General features: G+C 37.1%; 1 protein-coding gene across 8 annotated transcripts in view; it reads right to left on the bottom strand.

Annotated features, from left to right (window-relative positions):
- Window positions 1–20,720, bottom strand: part of TRPC6 (transient receptor potential cation channel subfamily C member 6) — a 129,705-nt gene that overhangs the window by 19,564 nt on the left and 89,421 nt on the right. For 7 of the 8 annotated variants that reach the window (XM_082628694.1, XM_082628696.1, XM_082628699.1 and 4 more), the window contains 3 exons: window positions 11,688–11,873; window positions 9,639–9,803; window positions 3,658–3,874 (listed from right to left, as the gene is read on the bottom strand). In XM_082628694.1, coding sequence (XP_082484820.1) covers window positions 3,658–3,874; window positions 9,639–9,803; window positions 11,688–11,873 — 568 coding nt within the window. The remainder of the gene's footprint in view (window positions 1–3,657; window positions 3,875–9,638; window positions 9,804–11,687; window positions 11,874–20,720) is intronic. The other variant, XM_082628697.1, reaches the window with a different exon arrangement.

The raw sequence follows: 20,720 nt of genomic DNA on the forward strand, positions 1-20,720 counted from the left end.
CGGCTCATCCCATTGTTGACTTTTTAGGAAGCATCCCTTCACTGTGGACCTGTTAGTGCTAATTCTGCCCTTGAGAGAAGAGAATGAGTCTGCTCTCTCTGCCTTTACGTTTCTTAAAACAAAACAGGATAAAACAAAGCACAAACGCCTGTGCACTTATTAAATCTATGCCTCTACAGCAGAGGCAGGTTTCCCACAAAGCTAATAAAATTTAACATTCACGATGTCTTATCTGCCCAGGCTCCTCCTAGGGCTCTGTTTCGTCTTCTTTTTCTCTAAATGGGGCCCTCCAAATAACTAAACTTCAGGCTCCACAATCCTGGGGTTCTGCCCTACCTCCACACTCCAGAGTAAGCTTCCCCAGTTCAAACAAGTGCTGTTCCCTGGAAGAGCCACTCCCTTTTCTAGTTGCTTTCAATTTGGGATGCTCCCTAGTTTGCCAATTGCCTGCAGATGGGATGTGGCCAGAGCGTGGAGTAGGGATGTAATTACGGACCTTGCCTGCAGTCCTCTCCTTCTGTTGAAGGGTCAATCCAGTATTGCATTTACTTCCTCAGCAGCTCACACTGGATGTTAAGTTAAAAAGTGCTCCTTAGGTGAAGCGTCATCAAGCGTGTCTCCCCCCTCCCTGTGTTCCTGCTACACTTCTCACTGGTTTCAGCTTGCCCTTCAGCCTTGTCAAGATCTCCTGGAATGTCAATTCCAACATCCAGCCTTTCAACTTTTTGTCTACTAAAAATTATATAAATTTGCTTTCTGTGACCAATTATGTCAGTCTTTTCCCTCAAGCCAACTAGTATCTTGACCTAAGTGGTCCACTTCTTATTAATATTTCCAGAAAGTACAGCAACTGTCTTTCAAGAATAACTTCAAAAAGAAAAATAAATACCAGTGTCAGAAATTGAACCAGGAGTCTAACATATGCTACAAAGTATCAATTGTCCATTCTGAGTTGTTCCTTGTTTTCCCTTTAAATGAATACTGTGAGATCATCTCTGAATCTCAACCACAAAGGTTATCCAGCCAGTTGTTCCAAGGAAGCTGCTTTTATTCATAAAATTAAAAGTTAACATTCTTGGTTTAGGTTTCCAAGTAAAAAAGGAAAAACTTCTAATGTTTATATTAAAAGATTAGTATGAGGAGAGTCAATTATTTTTGATAAAGAATAAAATGAACATTCATTGTATTTAATCCTCTTACATAAAATTTAATGTTTTCAAAGTTTAATCTTGAGCTGAAGTGTCATATCTTGCTTAATATGTTTTCAGTAGGAAATAGCACTTCCATATAAAACACATGAACTCTTAATGAAGAGTTTAATAGTAATCATAGTTATCTGAAATTTATTAAACATTTCCTATGTGCCAAGTGCTGTAATATGTACTTTAAACATACTAACATAAAAAAAAAGAACCTATAACATATAGGCCTTTAGTTTGAGGTAAAGGCAATGTCCAAATGATCATTATTATTTTAAATCAAATATTCAAAGTGAAATGTAATTTATTTCTTATAGCATTATGTTATAAGGTAAATATCAATAAATTCGAAAAGAAAAAGTGGAAAATCAAACTCTTCTTTATCTCAGGTTTATTTAGTGATGCAATTCACATGTTAAGACACTATATTTCTTGGAACATTTCCAGGAAATGAAGTGATTCAGAAGTTTTGAATAACTCTCAGTGCTGTTGAATTACCTCATATGCATTTAAAATGATCATATGGTAATTTGTATAGTGCTTCGTAGTATTTCAATTGATCATCCTATCAGCCCCAGTATGAGGAAGCCAAGAAGACATCCCCTGCCCTAGAAGTGATATAAAACTGACTGCAGATGCTTCTCCAGATCACTGGAAGAGAACCAAACTTATGGGCTACCAATGGTTTTGTATAAAGATTCCTTGGACCTTCTTCTCTTGACACTCTCCACATTACACCCTAGGTGACTTTATGCATAGTCAGGGCCTTATGAAGATTACTGAAACTTTATCCACAGCCTGGCTTCTCCCAGGGGTTGCATTTTAGTGGACATCTTCAACTGGAAATCCCATGGGCACTTCAAAGTCAATTACAACCCAAACTTACCTACCAGCTTTTCATTCTCCCAGTCTCAAGCATGATCTTCCCTCTATATTCTTCCTCCTAGAGACTTGCAGTCACCACCTAGTAATCCAAGGCAGAATCCACAGCTCTCCCTTTCCATGTACAATACATCACCAAGTTCTTTGAAGCGTGTCTTTTAAGAAGCTCTCAACTCCTTTCCCCACGCCCTGACTTCTGGCCCCATGTTCCTCACAGGGATCATTTCAATTGTCTCTCAGCCTCCACACTCACCCCTCCCCAAAGCCACCCTCTATCTCACAACCACTGTGACCTTTCTAAAGTGTGATGGATCACATCACCAACAGCTGAAAATCATCCTCTGGCCATGTCACCACCCTTATCTCCCATCACCCACATCCATAAGTGAACCTGCATTATAGCTGGATCTAACACATGACTTTGCAAATGAGGTGCCAGCTGTCGACCTTTGAAACCCCTGGGAGAAGTCAGGCTGTGGATAAAGTTTCAGCTATCTTCATAAGGCCCTGACTATGCATGAAGTCACACCTTTGCATCTAACATTTTGCATCCATGACTTGTAGTGTCCTTACTCCCCATAAACACTCTGGAGGATTATCATGTCCTTATCTTCAAAGTCTCAGATTGAACCTACTGTTCAGGGAGGCCTCCTTCACCCCATCCACACCCCACCCCATTCAGATTTAGATGTCCAATCCATGTGTGTTCATAACACCCTAATAGCTCCTCAGTTACAGTATGTGTCACGTAGGTTTTCTTTATTGATTTACTTCTTGACCTGTCCCCTCCCCCCAGACTTAACTTCCTTGACTATAAAGACTGCATTTCATTCACTTCAATATCCTCATTATCTAATGAGGGCAATTTGTTAGACAGCTATTAGGTAGGTAATAGCTACTGACTTTATTCATTCATAAATATCCAATTGAGATATCTTTCATTTGCATTATATTTAATGACAAGCTATATGGATGAGTGATTCTAAAGACAAATAGCATAGTAATTAAGACCACATTCCCTCTGTTTCACTTACCATCTGGGAGATCTAAAGCAAATTACTTAATCCTCACATTAATGCTGTAGTGTAGACATTATTATATGACAGATTGGACTACTAGGCACAAACAGAGTGCGTGATATGATGTATGTAAAGTGATTTGAACAGTTCTTGGTACATAAAAAATGTTCAATAGATGTGAGTGGCTATTACCTTCAGTTCCTATTAAATTGCAACATAAAATCATGTGGTTATTTTTAGACTTGAAGTCACAGCTCTCCTAAAACATGAATGGCAGTTTTTCATCACTGGCAGGGTTTGATTCATACTATCCTGTTCATTTTCTTCCTGGGTTTTTCTTGGAAATCTAAAAAGCATGTGGCATGTGAGAAGACTGTGGTACTTATAATGAACCCAAGATAACTGTGCTTTAAAAACAACAGCAACAAAATCATGCTGTGTGGAGCATTGTATCATGCTGTATACATCTGTATAACTGATGTGTGAGGGAATCAGTGTCATTCAGTCCTACTGCTAAGGCTGTAAAAATAAATGATGACAGAGAAATCAGTCTTTACCTATTACCCAGGAAATAATGAGCATCTCCATCCATGAGAAGCAGGAGGTTTTCATCCTGAACAGCTGTTTTGCATTATCTGTGCTGGTTTCATTAGGAAGGAGTTTGGTGCCTTCAAATCTGTCAGCTGCATTCATGACTAGTAGCCCCAGAAAAATGGTGAAGGAGGCTGCATGTGCTACAAACTTCATGAATGGGCCACGCATTATCTTCCCCATCTGCCACAACACACACCAAAAGAAAATCTTAGCTTTGTTCTGTACATTTTGCAAAACACACATGCGTATACACAAGAATAAATATCTGGGCACTCCAATGTTCTCCTAAGATAATTATATAACTTTATATAACTAATAAAAGAAAAATAATTCCTTATGCTGATATAAAATTTTGGTCATGTTGCTCAGCTACATATGCTGATATTCTGGATTGATAGTTAAATAAATTAACTTCTATTAAATGACATTTAAGTTCTTAAGATATTATATATAATACTGACAAAATATTTTATGAATATAATAATGACAAAAGGCAGAGAGCATAGTATCACCATTACTCATAAAAAGAAAACTAATTTAGTGGGTGTGAAGTACTGAGGAAGCAGCAATGAAAATACTAAACTGAATCTGCTTTATAATATATACACCCTTGGTTGATATTTGTTTGCTTGTTGTCCTCATGTGTATTTCACTGACATGGGTGCAAATCAGGCTTCAAGTGATGCTGTAAATGGAGTAAGAGTCAGGAGTACCAAGAAGAGAACTCCCAGCTCAGGACAGGATGGTAGGGCAGTTCCCATCACACACTGGAAAGATGTCCTGGAATGACACTGGATTGAAAAATGTCCAGGTGTCTTTTTTTTTTATATATACGTCTCTAAATCTTTAAATATGGGATAGGAGCAAAAGGTTAAAACATTTGGTCTCATGTTGGGAAGGGAGTTTTGAGGAAGAATAGGTGAATTCACTGGAGCTGGCCCAGGTGACGGAAACCAAGTAGGGGGAGGGTATCAGGTGCAGAGGCTGGAAATGGGGACTCAACGGGAGCAGTTTGTAAGGGTGGCTGTAGCGTCTTCAAACCGTTTTTTATGTTTTCAGAAGCCTATGGAAATCACTTTATATTTGCTGTTCATAGGCTTCGGGAAAAGGTTTAAAAAAAAAGTTTTGTGGGACTTTTTGGCTAGAATTGCATCAGTGTGGTAAGAAATGCAGATTCGCAATTACATACATCTCTGGTCACATAACCAACACATTTTAGGTTCAGGTTCCAGTTTCATTCCTTCATTAGCTGAGTAGCAATGAGTGAATTTCCTAAATTATGTGAAAGTCAGATTTTTCATATGAAATATGGAGATAATAAAAGCTCTTGTGCATCTATAGTACAGGAATCATTTCCATCTGAGATGCACGAATCCTAGCTGGGGTAGAGGGATGGTGTGTGCCCACGATGTGTCTCAAGGGTTCTGTGTATCCCCTATAATGGTAAACAAAACTCAAATACATGTATGCAAGGATTTTTTCTTAGGAGAGGGCCAATAGCTTTTGACAGCTTTTCAGACGAGTTTATTATTACAGAAAAAAATATAAAAATTAATAATAATACCACCAACACTTGGCCAGTACTTGTATGTACTGTTTTAAGTGCTTTACCCTGTTAATTTCATGATATAATTACAACAATACAAAGCGGTATATGCTGCTGAAATGCCCATTTTATGGATGAAGAAATTGAGGAAGTGAGGTCCAGAAACTAGCTTAAAAGTCACACAGCTTATAAGTGGTAGAGCTGGAATCTGAACCCAGGCATACTTGTTTGAGTTAATGTTTCTATTTGGTTTACAAAACAAGTTCATATTTTCTCATTGAAGTATATATATATGTAAATTCTTAGAGAACAAACGGTTCTAAGATTTTAAAAAGCTAAATGCTATAATGGAAGGAATGCAATGTTCTCTGTTCCTACACACTTTATCTGTCTATATGGTTTTCAAAATTATAAACATTAGAGCTAGGATGAATCACATATTTAGTCCCTTCTCTCTTGATATTTAGAACCTTAGGCCAGGCAGAATATCAGGGTGTGCATGTGCGTGCATGCATGCATGTGTTTGTGTGTGTGTGTGTGTTTATCTAGATCAATAGATCAATTGCTCTATCTATCTAGTTTTAAGCCAGTGGATCTATACAGTTAGGTATATTGCAGACCCAATCCAAGGTTACTTTGTAAAAGGTTGCTGTAAAAATTTTGTCCAAAAACCATACTTCCATAAGTAAATGCTCATTAGATTGAATCAAAGAGTACTTTTTGTGTCTTTTTAAGATCTTGTTTAAATAGAACTCTCAAATAAAGTTAAAACAAATGGGAGAGAAAGTAGGCTTGATTTTCTTTTGCCTATTGTTCTTAGCAATGTTTTCTAAAAAAATATGGACTATTAAAAACTGAACATTAATGTGACTTTACTTTCTTTTTCTATGGTGTGCCACATATACAATTTTAATTCTACATTTGCTTTATATACAATTTATTGTAATCATGGTTATTTAATCATGTTTTATATAAGATTTAATCATGTGTACAAGATTTATTTAATCATTTATTGCAAGGTTCAATATCTTCCTGGTGAAAACAGCTATTATTATAAATATTAAACCAATTTTTTAAAGTTCTCAGTTTATTTGACTGTTGTGGAAAACTGGGATTGGGGCTTTGAATATTAGTAGTAAAATCCATGGAAAACTTATTTATTCCCTGCTTTGTCCAGGAGAGAATCAGAGGCGGCCTTCAAAATACAAAATTACGAAAAACTCAAGAGAGCACAAATTAAAATAGGAGAAGGAGAAGAGAAAAGGCTGGAGACATAAAACGGGGTGAGAATAAAGCTACCCACATTAGAGTGTTCCTCAAGCCTGAGAGGTCTGGAACTTGAGTTCAGCTGTCCGGACACATCTAAAGCCAACGTTCAGTTATTCAGAGCACGGTGTCTGATCTGCCCCTCACTCATGACCTGCCTTACCTTCCTTCTTCCCTGGGTTCCTGGCTCTTACACAATATGACTCCTTTATTTTATTCAGAAGGGAGAGAATAGAATCAAACCAGGTACTTTTGTTGCTTACTAAATATATACTACCAAACGTAAAATACATAGCTAGTGGGAAGCAGCTGCATAGCACAGGGAGATCAGCTCAGTGCTTTGTGACCACCTAGAAGGGTGGGATAGGGAGGGTGGGAGGGAGGGAGACGCAAAAGGGAAGAGATATGGGAACATATGTATATGTATAGCTGATTCACTTTGTTATAAAGCAGCAACTAACACACCATTGTAAAGCAATTATACGCCAATAAAGATGTTTAAAAAATAATAATAAATAATTTTTTTAAAAAAGAAAACACATAAACAAAAAACAAACAAAAAGTTGGTTGACAGGAAACTAAAATGGTGTGTTTTGATAGTCATATCTTCTATTTCTTATTACAAATCATTGAGAGTTGTGTTTCTCTTTAAACTAAAGGAGATTCTGGCACCACTCAATGGACTTTAGGAACTGAAGTGAGTTATTCATTTTAGTAAAATTTGTCATCTATATATTCTGTGACATAAACAGATTTCTAAAAAATAACTGTAAAGAAAAATTGAACAAGGTGAAAAATTGATGTACCTGGAAAAATGACTGAAAGTAAGCACTGAAAGAAATACCTGCTTTTAAATATTATATCATACTCTTTTTAAGTATTTACTGATGATCAAATAACTATCAAATACCAATAGTAGCAGAAAAGGTTGAAAATAGCTTAAGCCAAAATGATTTGAAATCACAGCATGACCTATTTTTACTATAATGAGTATAGAACACATTTGGGTTATGGTGGAAAAAGAGAACAAGTAAGGACAAAAATAATTTCTTAAAGAAAAGAGCAGACTTGAGGAAAGAAAACCAAACTTTAAATAGAAACAGGGACTCTGTCAAGGTGCATAAGCCTGCAATTTGATCTCGCTTAATTTTCAGGGATGCTTTGGAATGTTTTAATATTTTAAATAATATTTTAAATAAAAGCATCAATATAGCTTGAGCAATCTCCCCCCCATTAAAAAAATCAATTCTCTAAACTGTAAATAATATTTATATACATATTACTAAAGGGAAAATGTAAATAGATTGTATCATCATGTTTCAAACATTAAATAACAGTAAAATAGATTTTAGATATGAAAAAAATACCTTGACAGTGTCTTTTAATTTGATTATTTGCCTCAGGGTTCATAAACGAGGATGGAAAACAGATACCAGAAAGAAACGTGGCCAGGGAAGAAGAAATAGTGAAGGAAATCAGGTTAATTAGAATTCAATCAAAATTTAAGAAATGTGCAACTCTAAGGACTGCCAAAACTAGTCTGTCAAAACACCAAACACTCTGGAAGGCATTATGCTTTTGAACTCACTGGATATGGGGAGGCACAAATATTCACTTTAGAAGAGATATTATAATTTAACTGATCACAGAGTAATAACAAGGATAATTCAGAACCACCCCCCACTTTTAATTCAGCTTAAATCTCTGAAGACCCAGGAAATGTGAATAGAAGCAGAATAGAGACTACATACATAGATGTAGCCTATGTTCTAGTAAGGAGAATTAATTCTATTTTCAAAGTGAAATCTGTCATTCCTATGAAAAAAGGAAGAAAAGAAAAATCTTAACTTTCTAGAAAAAAATCCATGCTATAAATTTCTAATTCTAGTAAATATCACTATTTTCTTTTTATTTTCCTCCTTTATATTTTATTTATAAATGTATAAGGTCAACTTTTGGCCTTATATATTTAAGGGAAAAACATTTATAATGACAGATTTTACCCTCAGGAGAAAATGCCAAGTTTCCAGCAGTTCCTATCATCATCAATGGAAGTAATTACAAAGTTCCCACTGTGTAAGGCTTTGCACCAGCTTCCTACCATAAGCCACTTACTAACATTCCTATAAGGTTAAAGCACCAAATATATGACTAAGTAATAATAAGAAGAAAATATGTTGGTAATGGTGATATGTCTTTCCACCCACATGTTACAAATATTTGAAAATGAGTCACGTCCAGATTTAACAACAGCAAGTGATTCAACTGGCATATCTACATGGCACATAAATAGATGGTCCAGCAGACATTTCAGACACATAGCTTTAGAATTATTTCAGTCTGACTCTAAGGGTTGAAACTTAGACAGTTCCAGAAATGTGGCTTCAAAAACATGAAGAATAAGATTGTTGGCAATGCAGGCAGACAAATCTCTATGTCTGTTAACAGAATGACAGGTCAACATTTTCCAAACTTCTTCTGTCTCACTAATGAAAGGCTAGGTCCATCTGAACAAATTAATCTCATCAAATTCTGGGCAGAGTTTGCCAAAAGCAAAAACAAAAACAAAAAACAGAAAAACAGGCTATCTTTGTTGTCAGGTTACAATGTACTCTGTCCTTAAAACAAACAGTCTTCATTGAAACAAGCATTATAATAATATTTACACAATTGTCCTTTATTTATATTAAGATTTATCTGGTCATATTCGCTAAAATAAATACAAAACAAAAACTTTCATCTCAAATTTTGCCAGAGCAGAAATGACAAAAGGAAACATGTTCTTTTAGGGTGTTATTTGAGATATCTGCTCAATGCATACCTCATCAAAAATGTAAAAATATATGCATAGACGTAACTAGAGAGAAGACAAATAGGAAATATACTGAGGTTTTCTTTCACATATTAATAGTGGTAATACTACAGGTGAATTTTCTCTTCCCATTGCTTTATTTCTTATAGCAAATATATGTTATTTTTATAATATTAAAAACAATAAGATTATTTAAACCCAACTCTGACTTCCCTGAAATTTTTATTTGGGAAATGGAATTTTCTTTGCTTAACTGGCTCTGATATATAAATCAAATACAATTCTAGGAGATAACAGAGGTGCAGGCTTCACAGACATACCTTGCTGCATGGAGCAAACCAGTAAATGAGAGCCAGGAAAGGCAGTCCGATGGCAACGGCGAGGACCACAAGAAACTTGACTGCTGTGGTCTGCTGCCGCAAACCGGAAAGGTTCTCATACCATATGGACAGAAGCTGCTGTTGACAGTTTGGATGAGCTACAAACTAGCAGGGGAGTGACAAAACATTTAACAGCTTGCTTAAAGATTCAGCATAAACTCTTTTCTTGCATTCTAATATTATGTTCTGTTCTTGCCCATGAAAAATATTGTTAGAATTAAAGAACAAATGTAAAATATCTAGCGGGCAGGTATCAAGCAAGATGGCAGGGGGTTCTAATATGTATTACATAAATTCAAAGATTCCAACTTTTGCTTTATGACTAATGGTTTTCTTTCAAAGCACAAACAAATTTTGGAAATTTAATATTGGAAAAAGATTCATCAATATTTTACAAAAGGACTTTTATGATTATATGTTTTCTCCATCTAGAAGGAGTGATATAAAGATCCTGCTAGATCAGATGTCTAAATACTTTTTTTTAAAGTATACAACCTTTTCTGCACTGATCTAAAATGGTAAACTTATTTTATACTAGGCTCCCATTTGCATATGGGTCTTTTTCTAGACTGCCTATTCTATTCCACTGATATTTCTTTTTATTCCTGCACCATAAACTCTTTCAATTATGAAAACTTTATAATTAAATTTCACTCTTTATTTTTCAGAATTTTTTATTCTTACATATTTATTGCTTACAAATGAACCCTACATATGACAGAGAGCTGCATTATTTAATATATAAAAAACAACAACTCAAAATAACAATTGGTAAAGAATATTAAAAATTAGACAAAGGACAGGTTATATAAAGGAATTAAAAATGTTTCTTAAGGATGGTTAACCTAGAAGATAATTAAATCAAGATACAATGTTTGTCTTCTCAGAATGGTAAGGTTTAATAATACCCATTATGTAGCACAGGGAGATCAGCTCAGTGCTTTGCAATGACCTAGAGGGGTGGAATAGGGAGGATGGGAGGGAGGCTCAAGAGGGAGGGGATATGGGGATATATGTATACATATAGCTGATTCGCTTTGTTGTGCAACAGAAACTAACACAGTATTGTGAAGTAGTTATACTCCAATAAAGATCTATTTTAAAAAAAGAAAAAAACCAATAATACCCATTATGAGTGGAAGAAATAATCCCTCTCACACACTGTTGACATTTGTAAACTGGTGTACCTTTTTTGAAGGGAAATTTAGCAAATGTTTTGAAATAACAAAAAAATAAAGAAATAATAAACACCCGTAAATAGTAAACTGACTAAATGAACATAACAATATAAGTAAACATAACTATATGCAGCTTTTGAAAAGATTAAGTGGATGTCTATTTACTGATATGTGAAGATGTCCAAGGTATAAATTTATGGAGAGAAATATAATATTGATTAACTACTCTCCATTAAGAATTGAGAAGACAGAAAGAGGGCATGTCTATATTGTTTGAAAGCTTACCATAAGCCTGTGTTACTTTTATTAGAAAACCTACCTATAAAAACTGTTTTTTTTTTTTAAGATATCTTACATAACCTAAGAAAGCAGTCAAGGATAGGGGGCACCACATGAAGACAGAGATAAAAATACTCCACAAATAAAGATGAAGGAGATTCAAATGCTCTAAAGAAGGAATAGAAAGCATTGGTCTGGAATTGGAATATATTAACAAATGGGAAAACCGAGCTGGGTCTTGATATTCCTATCCTATAACAAATGCCTTGTAGTTTAAACACACAAAGTCATTTTTATATCATTAGTTAAGTAAAAGAAAGTGTCAATCACCACATAAACAAGTCTAGGTTTTAAAGACTGGCATTAGTGTAGGTTAAATGCCTCACAACCAGGCACTTAGAATTGTTAGAGAACCTACCTAGTGCAATTAATTAGAAAAACCCAGCTCAATCTAATTATGCCAAGCCTTCACCCTGATTTAGCACCAATAAAAACTGAAATAATGTAAAAGGGGCTTCAGGCCTGACCTTACTTTTTTTACGTCATATTTAATGGCAAGTTTTAAACGGCTGAGATTTGGACGACCGTGATCTTCACCACTGGGGTGTATTTCAACATCGCCGTTCAGAATGGCCTCTACTTCTTCGGTATTTCTGCACAGATCGAGGAGTCCAACAACAAAATCTTTGCACTGCATTGACAGTTTTTTGTAGTCATTCTAGGAAAGACAAAGCAAAGTAAAAAACAATAATGTAGAAGTAGCAAATTTTACTATGTTATGCTGCAGAATTTATCAGTTATTTGACGGTCTGTAGAGGAAAAAAACTCTATTTTTAGGTTTACTATTCTTTTAACATTTTCAATTGCTGTTCTGCTGAGCGATCTCTCTCTGAAATATCTTAGCACAATAAAGATTTTCTTTATATCCTGAAAGAGGAAATTTGTCTAAAACATAACGAAAGTTATCAAAAAGTACTGCACTGTGCACCAAACTCATTTGCTGATTCAGGAGAAATATAAAGTAAGCAACGTTTCCCACAGCATGCTCATACTATTTTGCATACATATATCTCTTATGTTCATAACTTCATCAGCTAGGTACATAATATATATTTGCTAGACAAAAGCAAACATATATCACTTATCTACTTATTAAATTGTTACCAAGGAACTTTATGTACCAAACAAAGAGTCAAAAGATGAGATCCAATATAAAGTCTGCAAATTGAGATTCTTCTCTTTGGAGAAAAGGAAATTTAATGAAAATGCTTTCACTGTAATTTACTGCTGATGAACTAATGGTATTTTGGGAGGATTTAGAGAGTACAGATCATATTTAAACACCAAAAATTCATTTTGAACTTACAGACACCATGCATTCATATCTTCATTCTGGTCTTTCTGATATTTCCTTCCTCTTTATTCTCTTACATTGAAATAAGGCCATTTATAACCCAATGTTAATAAAGAAAACCTATTAGCTAGAACTTGTTGCATTCCAAGTGGATCATATCATCATTTAATCTTCACAATTGCCTTGATCACTTAGGTTAAATAATATGTCCAAGATCATGCAGCCACTAAGTTTCAAAATGAGGCTTTAAATGTAACCCTGTTTTGCTCTAAACCCTTTGCCTGTAAGAATTATGCCACTTTGTCTTTTTGTAGAGTGCTTCTCTATTTTGATCTATGAAGAACTGGGAGGCAAGCCAGGGAAATACTAGTCCCATTTTGCACATCAAAAAACTAAGGTCCCTTGAGGTCACTGCCTCCATGGCAGAGTTTACTCTTAAAGCCAGCTTTGCAGGTTCAGAATTAGTTGTCTCCTCCATCTTGAAGCCACCATTGTGTTGGAGGATAAAAAGATTCCTTGCAGGGGGAGTTAAGATAGCAGAGGAGTAGGAGGACGTGGAGTTCATCTCTCCCCACGATGCATCAGGAATACATCTACAGATGCAACAATTCTCACAGAATACCAGCTGAACACTAGAAGAAGACCTTCAACACCAGAAGGGACTATAAAGATCCCTGAATAACTGGGTAGGATGAAAATAAGGAGGGAGAAGGAGGAGGAGAGGAAGCGGGATGGGACCTGAACTTCGGGGCAGGGGAGCTGAAGCAGAGGAGAGATTCCCGAATTCAAGGAAAAACCCCCTCTGACAGGGAAATCGATTGGGACAGAAAGGAAGTATTTGAGGCTGTCAGAAGAGGGTGAAGCGGCCAATCTATGTCAGACGGGACAGAGCGAGAAATACACAGGTGGTCTGTACCACAGCCCTATGTGCCCCAGACTGGGACGTGTGTCCACAGGTGTGCAAGGCGACTGGGAGCTGGACTGTGGAGATTGGAGAACAGACCCGGAGCAAGAACTGCTGTTGGCTGTGGGGAGACACTGATGGGACGGGAGGGAGGAAATCCGCAGCAGGGAATGCCTATGGAGGAAGACTGGACTGCCATGGAAGCAGGGCGCTACTGCTGAGTCACACAGAGGGGGAGGAGCCACTACTATAACCTCTCTCTCCCCACACACCGGCACCAATAAAAGAAGCCTTCTCAGGGCTGGCTCTCTCACACCTTACACTGAGCACCAGAAAAGGCCCTCACTTGGGGCATATCTCTGGTGCCCATGGCCGCCAGCTTCCCTATGCATTTGGTGCCACCAGGGGTCCTGTGATCCAAGCAGTCATACCACCTCTGTGCTCCGTCCTCACAGGGGCAGACCCAAGAGCTCCAAGGCAGCCTCAGGACCAGACTCCTGTGGGTGGACCACAGGGAGAGGTGGGGATAAAACCAAAGCTGAACCTCAGGAACAGGGCGACTAAGGAAGAAGATCAAAAATCTTTCCATCAGCTGTTCAAGCTGAAGATTAAATCCCTGTGATCAGTTAGGTATACCCTGTGTCTATGGAATATCTGAGTAAACAATGAGTGTTCCCACAAATGAAAACAGTCTAGCTCTGGCATCTGTGGACTTTGGGAGCCAGCACACACAGGAATTGGGCCCAATCAGTGTCTGAGTGGTTCCCACACGGCCCACAGCAGGTCCAGAGACCAGCCCAGAGGCAGAGGAGGGCCTCTTGGGGAGGCAGAGGTGGGCTGTGTCTCACAGCATGTGCAAGGACACTTACAGTAGAGACCCCAGGGAAACATAATTATTACTAAGAATTTTATCATGTTTTTATTCATTCTGTTGTTGGTTCTGGCTTTTTTGTTTGTTTCTTTTTCTTTCTTTTTTTGTTTGTCATTGTTATTGTTTTAGTTTTTTTTTATTTAGTCTTCTTTTGGGATCTTCATGTTTTATAACGTTTTTAAATATATATTTCTATTTTTACTTTGCTTTTCTGTTGTTCTGTGTTCTTTTCCCTTATTTTTATTCTTCTTCTTTTTCCTTAATATATTATTTAAAAAATGTTTCCATTTCTACTTTGCTTTTCTGTTGTCCTGTGTTTTATCCCATTTTATTTTATTTTATTATTATTTTTTAATCCTTTTTATTGGTTCTGTTTCCTTACTTTATTCTTCAGTTGTCACAATGCTTTGGTTTTGTGTTTTTGTTAGTTTTGATCTTAATTGTTTGATTTTGCCTTTGAGTTCCTCTATTTGTCTGGTTGTTCTCTGCTTTTTGTTTTATTTGGTTCTATTTTTATTTCTTTTGTATGTGTGTGTGTTTCCTTGCTTCTGTTTTTCTTTGATTTTACTTTTTACCATTTGTCTGGGGTTTCTTTAGCCTTTTTTTTTAAATCCCCTTTATTGTGGGAATGAGTGACTTGTGGGGTCTTGTTTCCTTGACTGGAAGTTGGGTCTGAGGCTTTGGGGTGGGAGCACTGAGTCCAGGAAGCTGGACCACTAGAGAATTCCTGGCCCCAGGGAAGATTAATTGCCAAGAGCTCTCACGGAGGCCTCTATCTGAATCCAAGGCCTGTTCCACCCAAATGCCAGCAGTTCCCAGTGCAGTATGCTTCACACAAAATCACAAACAAGACAGGAACACAAACCCACCCATCAGCACACAGACTACCTAAAGTTATAATAAGCTCACAGACACCCCAAAACACACCACCTGACATAGTCCAGCTCAGCAGAGGGAAAAGACTCAGCTCCACACACCAGGACACAGGTACCAGTCCCTCCCATCAGGAAGCCTACACAAGCCACTGGACCAACCTCTCCACTGCAGGCAGAGAACAGCAGGAAGAGGAACTATGAACCTGCAGCCTAGGGAAAGGAGACCTCAAATACTGTAAATCAGACAAAATGAGAAGACAGAGAAATATCTTGCAGACAAAGGAGCAACATAAAAACCCACAAGATCAAATAAATGAAGAAGAAATAGGCAAACTACCTGAAAAAGAACTTAGAGTAATAATAGTAAAGATGATCTTGGAAATAGAATAGAGAAAATACAAGAAATGTTTAACAAGGACCTAGAAGAACTAAAGAGCAAACAAACAGTAATGAACAGCACAATAGCTAAAATTAAAAATACACTAGAAGGAATCAATAGCATAACTGAGGCAGGAGAATGGATAAATGAGCTGGAAGATAGAATGGTGGAAAAAACTGCCGCAGAGCAGAATAAAGAAAAAGGAATGAAAAGAAAGGAGGACAGTCTCAGAGACCTCTGGGACAACATTAAGTGAACCAACATTCTAATTATAGGCATCCCAGAAAAAGAGAAAAAGAAAGGGTCTGAGAAAATATTTGAAGAGATTATAGTTGAAAACTTACCTAACATGGGAAAGGAGATAGTCAATCAAGTTCAGGAAGTGCAGAGAGTCCCATACAGGATAAACCCAAGGAGAAACATGCCAAGGCTCATATTAATCAAACTAACAAAAATTAAAAACAAAGAAAAAGTATTAGAAGCAGCAAGGGAAAAGCAAGAAATAACATACAAGGGAATCCCCAAAAGGTTAACAACTGATCTTTCAGCAGAAACTCTGCAAGCCAGAAGGGAGTGGCAAGATATATTTAAAGTGATGAAAGGGAAAAAACTACAACAAAGATTACTCTACCCAGCAAGGATCTCATTCAGATTTGATGGAGAAATCAAAAGCTTCACAGACAAGCAAAAGTTAAGAGAATTCAGCACCACCAAACCAGCTTTACAACAAATGCTAAAAGAACTTCTCTAGGAAGGAAACAAAAGACAAGAAAAAGACCTATAAAGACAAACCCAAAACAATTAAGAAAATGTTAATAGAAACATACATATCGGAATCAGTGGCTCCTTTAAACCCATCATTTCTGAGCAAAGAACAGACACCCTCCGGCGACCTACGCGCAGAGGCAGGGCCAAGTCCAAGGCTGAGACCTGGGAGCTGTGAGAGCAGAGAAGAGACAGGGAAATCTCTCTGTGCAGCCTCGGAGGCAGTGGATTAAAGCTCCACGGTCCGCTTGATGTGCCGTACGTCTGTGGAGTGCATGGATGGATGGCGAATCATCCCAAATTGAGGAGGTGGACTTTGAGGACAAGATTTAAGATTTTTTCCTCTTTTTACAACAAATTATCCCAAATTAAGGAGGTGGACTTTGAGAGCAAGATTTCAGACTTTTTCCCCTTTTCCTCTTTTTACAACGAATTATCCCAAATTGAGGAGGTGGACTTTGAGAGCAAGATTTTCGATTTTTCCCACCTGTTCTCTTTTTGTGAATGTGTATGTGTATGCTTCTGTGTGAGATTTTCTCTGTATAGCTTTGCTACCACCATAGGTCCCAGGGTTCTATCTGTCCGGTTTTTTTTTAATTACTTTTTTATTTTTAATAACGCTACTATATTTTATACTTTATTCTATTTTACTTTATCTTCTCTCTTTCTCTTTTTCCTAACTTCCATTCCTCCCTCCCTCCCTCTGCCCTTTTCTTTCTTTCTTTCTTTCCTCCCTCCCTCCCTCCCTCCTGTCTGTCTTTCTTTCTTCCTTTCTTTCTTTCTTTCTTTCTTTCTTTCTTTCTTTCTTTCTTTCTTTCCTCCCTCCCTCCCTCCTTCCTTTCTTTCTTTCTTTCTTTCCATCCTTCCTCCCTCCTTTCTTTCTTTCTTCCTTCCTTCCTTACTTACTTTCTTTCCTTCTTCCTTTCTTTCTTTCTCTCTATCTTTCTTCTACTACTTCTTTCTTTCTACTTTTTCTCCATTTTATTCTGAGCTGGGTAGATGAAAGGCTCTTGGTGCTGCAGCCAGGAGTCAGTGCTGTGCCTCTGAAGTGGGAGAGCCAACTTCAGGAGACAGGTCCACAAGAGACCTCCCAACTCCACATAATATCAAGTGGCGAAAATCTCCCAGAGACTTCCATCTCAACACCAGCACCCAGCTTCAGTCAACGACCAGCAAGCTACAGTGCTGGTCACCCTATGCCAAGCAACTAGCAAGACAGGAACGCAACCCCACCCATTAGCAGAGAGGCTGCCTAAAAATATAATAAGGCCACAGGCACGCCAAAACACACCACCAGACGTGAACCTGCCCACCAGAAAGACAAGATTGAGCCTCAACCACCAGAACACAGGCACTAGTCACCCCACCAGGAAGCCTACACAACCTACTGAAACAACCTAAGCCTCTGAGGACAGACACCAAAAACAACGGAAACTATGAATCTGCAGCCTGCAAAAAGGAGACACCAAACACAGTAACATAAGCAAAATGAGAAGACAGAAAAACACACAGCAGGTGAAGGAGCAAGATAAAAACCTACCAGACCTAACAAATGAAGAGGTAATAGGCAGTCTACCTGAAAAAGAATTCAGAATAATGATAGTAAAGATGATCCAAGATTCTATTTCCAAGATCCAAAAATTTGGAAATAGAATAGACAAAATGCAAGAAACAATTAACAAGGACCTAGAAGAACTAAAGATGAATCAAACATCGATTAAAAACACAATAAATGAAATGAAAAATACTCTAGATGGGATCAATAGCAGAATAACTGAGGCAGAAGAACGGATAAGTGAGGTGGAAGATAAAATAGTGGAAATAACTGATGCAGAGCAAAATAAAGAAAAAAGAATGAAAAGAACAGAGGACAGTCTCAGAGACCTCTGGGACAACATTAAATGCACCAACATTCGAATTATAGGGGTTCCAGAAGAAGAAGAGAAAAAGAAAGGGACTGAGAAAATATTTGAAGAGATTATAGTTGAAAACTTCCCTAATATAGGAAAGGAAATAGTTAATCAAGTCCAGGAGGGACAGGGAGTCCCATACAGAATAAATACAAGGAGAAATACGCCAAGACACATATTAATCAAACTGTCAAAAGTTAAACACAAAGAAATCATATTAAAAGCAGCAAGGGAAAAACAACAAATAACACACAAGGGAATCCCCATCAGGTTAACAGCTGATCTCTCAGCGGAAACTCTACAAGCCAGAAGGGAAGGGCAGGACATAATCAAAGTGATGAAGCAGAAAAACCTGCAACCAAGATTATTCTACCCAGCAAGGATCTCATTCAGATTTGATGGAGAAATTAAAACCTTTATAGACAAGAAAAAGCTGAGAGAGTTCAGCACCACCAAACCAGCTTTACAACAAATGCTAAAGGAATTTCTCTAGGCAAGAAACACAACAGAAGGAAAAGACCTACAATAACGAACCCAAAACAATTAAGGAAATGGGAATAGGAACATACATATCGATAATTACCTTAAATGTAAATGGACTAAATGCTCCCACCAAAAGACACAGATTGGCTGAATGGATACAAAAACAAGACCTATATATATGCTGTCTACAAGAGACCCACTTCAGACCTAGAGACACATACAGACTGAAAGTAAGGAGATGGAAAAAGATATTCCATGCAAATGGAAACCAAAAGAAAGCTGGAGTAGCAATTCTTATATCAGACAAAATAGACTTTAAAATAAAACTATTAGAAGAGACAAAGAAGAACACTACATAATGATAAAGGGATCGATCAAAGAAGAAGATATGACAATTGTAAATATTTATGCACCCAACATAGGAGCACTGCAATACATAAGGCAAATACTAACAGCCATAAAAGGGGAAATCGACAGTAACACAATCATAGTAGGGGACTTTAACACCCCACATTCACCAATGGACAGATCATTCAAAATGAAAATAAATAAGGAAACACAAGCTTTAAATGATACATTAAACAAGATGGACTAAATTGATATTTATAGAACATTCCATCCAAAAACAACAGAATACACATTTTTCTCAAGTGCTCATGGAACATTTTCCAGGGTAGATCATACCTTGGGTCACAAATCAAGCCTTGGTAAATTTAAGAAAATTGAAATTGTATCAAGTATCTTTTCCGACCACAATGCTATGAGACTAGACATCAATTACAGGAAAAGATCTGTAAAAAAATACAAACACATGGAGGCTAAACAATACACTACTCAATAACGAAGTGATCACTGAAGAAATCAAAGAGGAAATTAAAAAATACCTAGAAACAAATGACAATGGAGACACGACACCCCAAAACCTATGGGACGCAGCAAAAGCAGTTCGAAGGGGGAAGTTTATAGCAATACAATCCCACCTTAAGAAACAGGAAACATCTCGAGTAAACAACCTGACCCTGCACCTAAAGCAATAGGAGAAAGAAGAACAAAAAACCCCCAAAGTTAGCAGAAGGAAAGAAATCATAAAGATCAGATCAGAAGTAAATGAAAAAGAAATGAAGGAAACGATAGCAAATATCAATAAAACTAAAAGCTGGTTCTTTGAGAAGATAAACAAAATTGATAAACCATTAGCCAGACTCATCAAGAAAAAAACGGAGAAGACTCAAATCAATAGAATTAGAAATGAAAAACGAGAAGTAACAACAGACACTGCAGAAATACAAAAGATCATGAGAGATTACTACAAGAAACGCAATGCCAATAAAATGGACAACCTGGAAGAAATGGACAAATTCTTAGAAATGCACAACCTGCCAAGACTGACTCAGGAAGAAATAGAAAATATGAATAGACCAATCACAAGCACTGAAATTGAAACTGTGATAAAAAATCTTCCATCAAACAAAAGCCCAGGACCAGATGGCTTCACAGGAAAATTCTATCAAACATTTAGAGAAGAGCTAACACCTATCCTTCTGAAACTCTTCCAAAATATAGCAGAGGGAGGAGCACTCCCAAACTCATTCTACGAGGCCACCATCACCTTGATACCAAAACCAGACAAGGATGTCACAAAGAAAGAAAACTACAGGCCAATATCACTGATGAACATAGATGCAAAAATCCTCAACAAAATACTAGCAAACAGAATCCAACAGCACATTAAAAGGATCATACACCATGATCAAGTGGGGTTTATTCCAGGAATGCAAGGATTCTTCAATATATGCAAATCAATCAATGTGGTACACCATATTAAAAAACTGAAGAAGAAAAACCATATGATCATCTCCATAGATGCAGAGAAAGCTTTTGACAAAATTCAACACCCATTTATGATAAAAACCCTGCAGAAAGTAGGCATAGAGGGAACTTTCCTCAACATAATAAAGCCCATATATGACAAACCTACAGCCAACATCGTCCTCAATGGTGAAAAACTGAAACCATTTCCAGTA

This window comes from Mesoplodon mirus (assembly GCF_964341445.2).
Source record: "Mesoplodon mirus genome assembly, chromosome: 7".
Taxonomy (NCBI): domain Eukaryota; kingdom Metazoa; phylum Chordata; class Mammalia; order Artiodactyla; family Ziphiidae; genus Mesoplodon; species Mesoplodon mirus.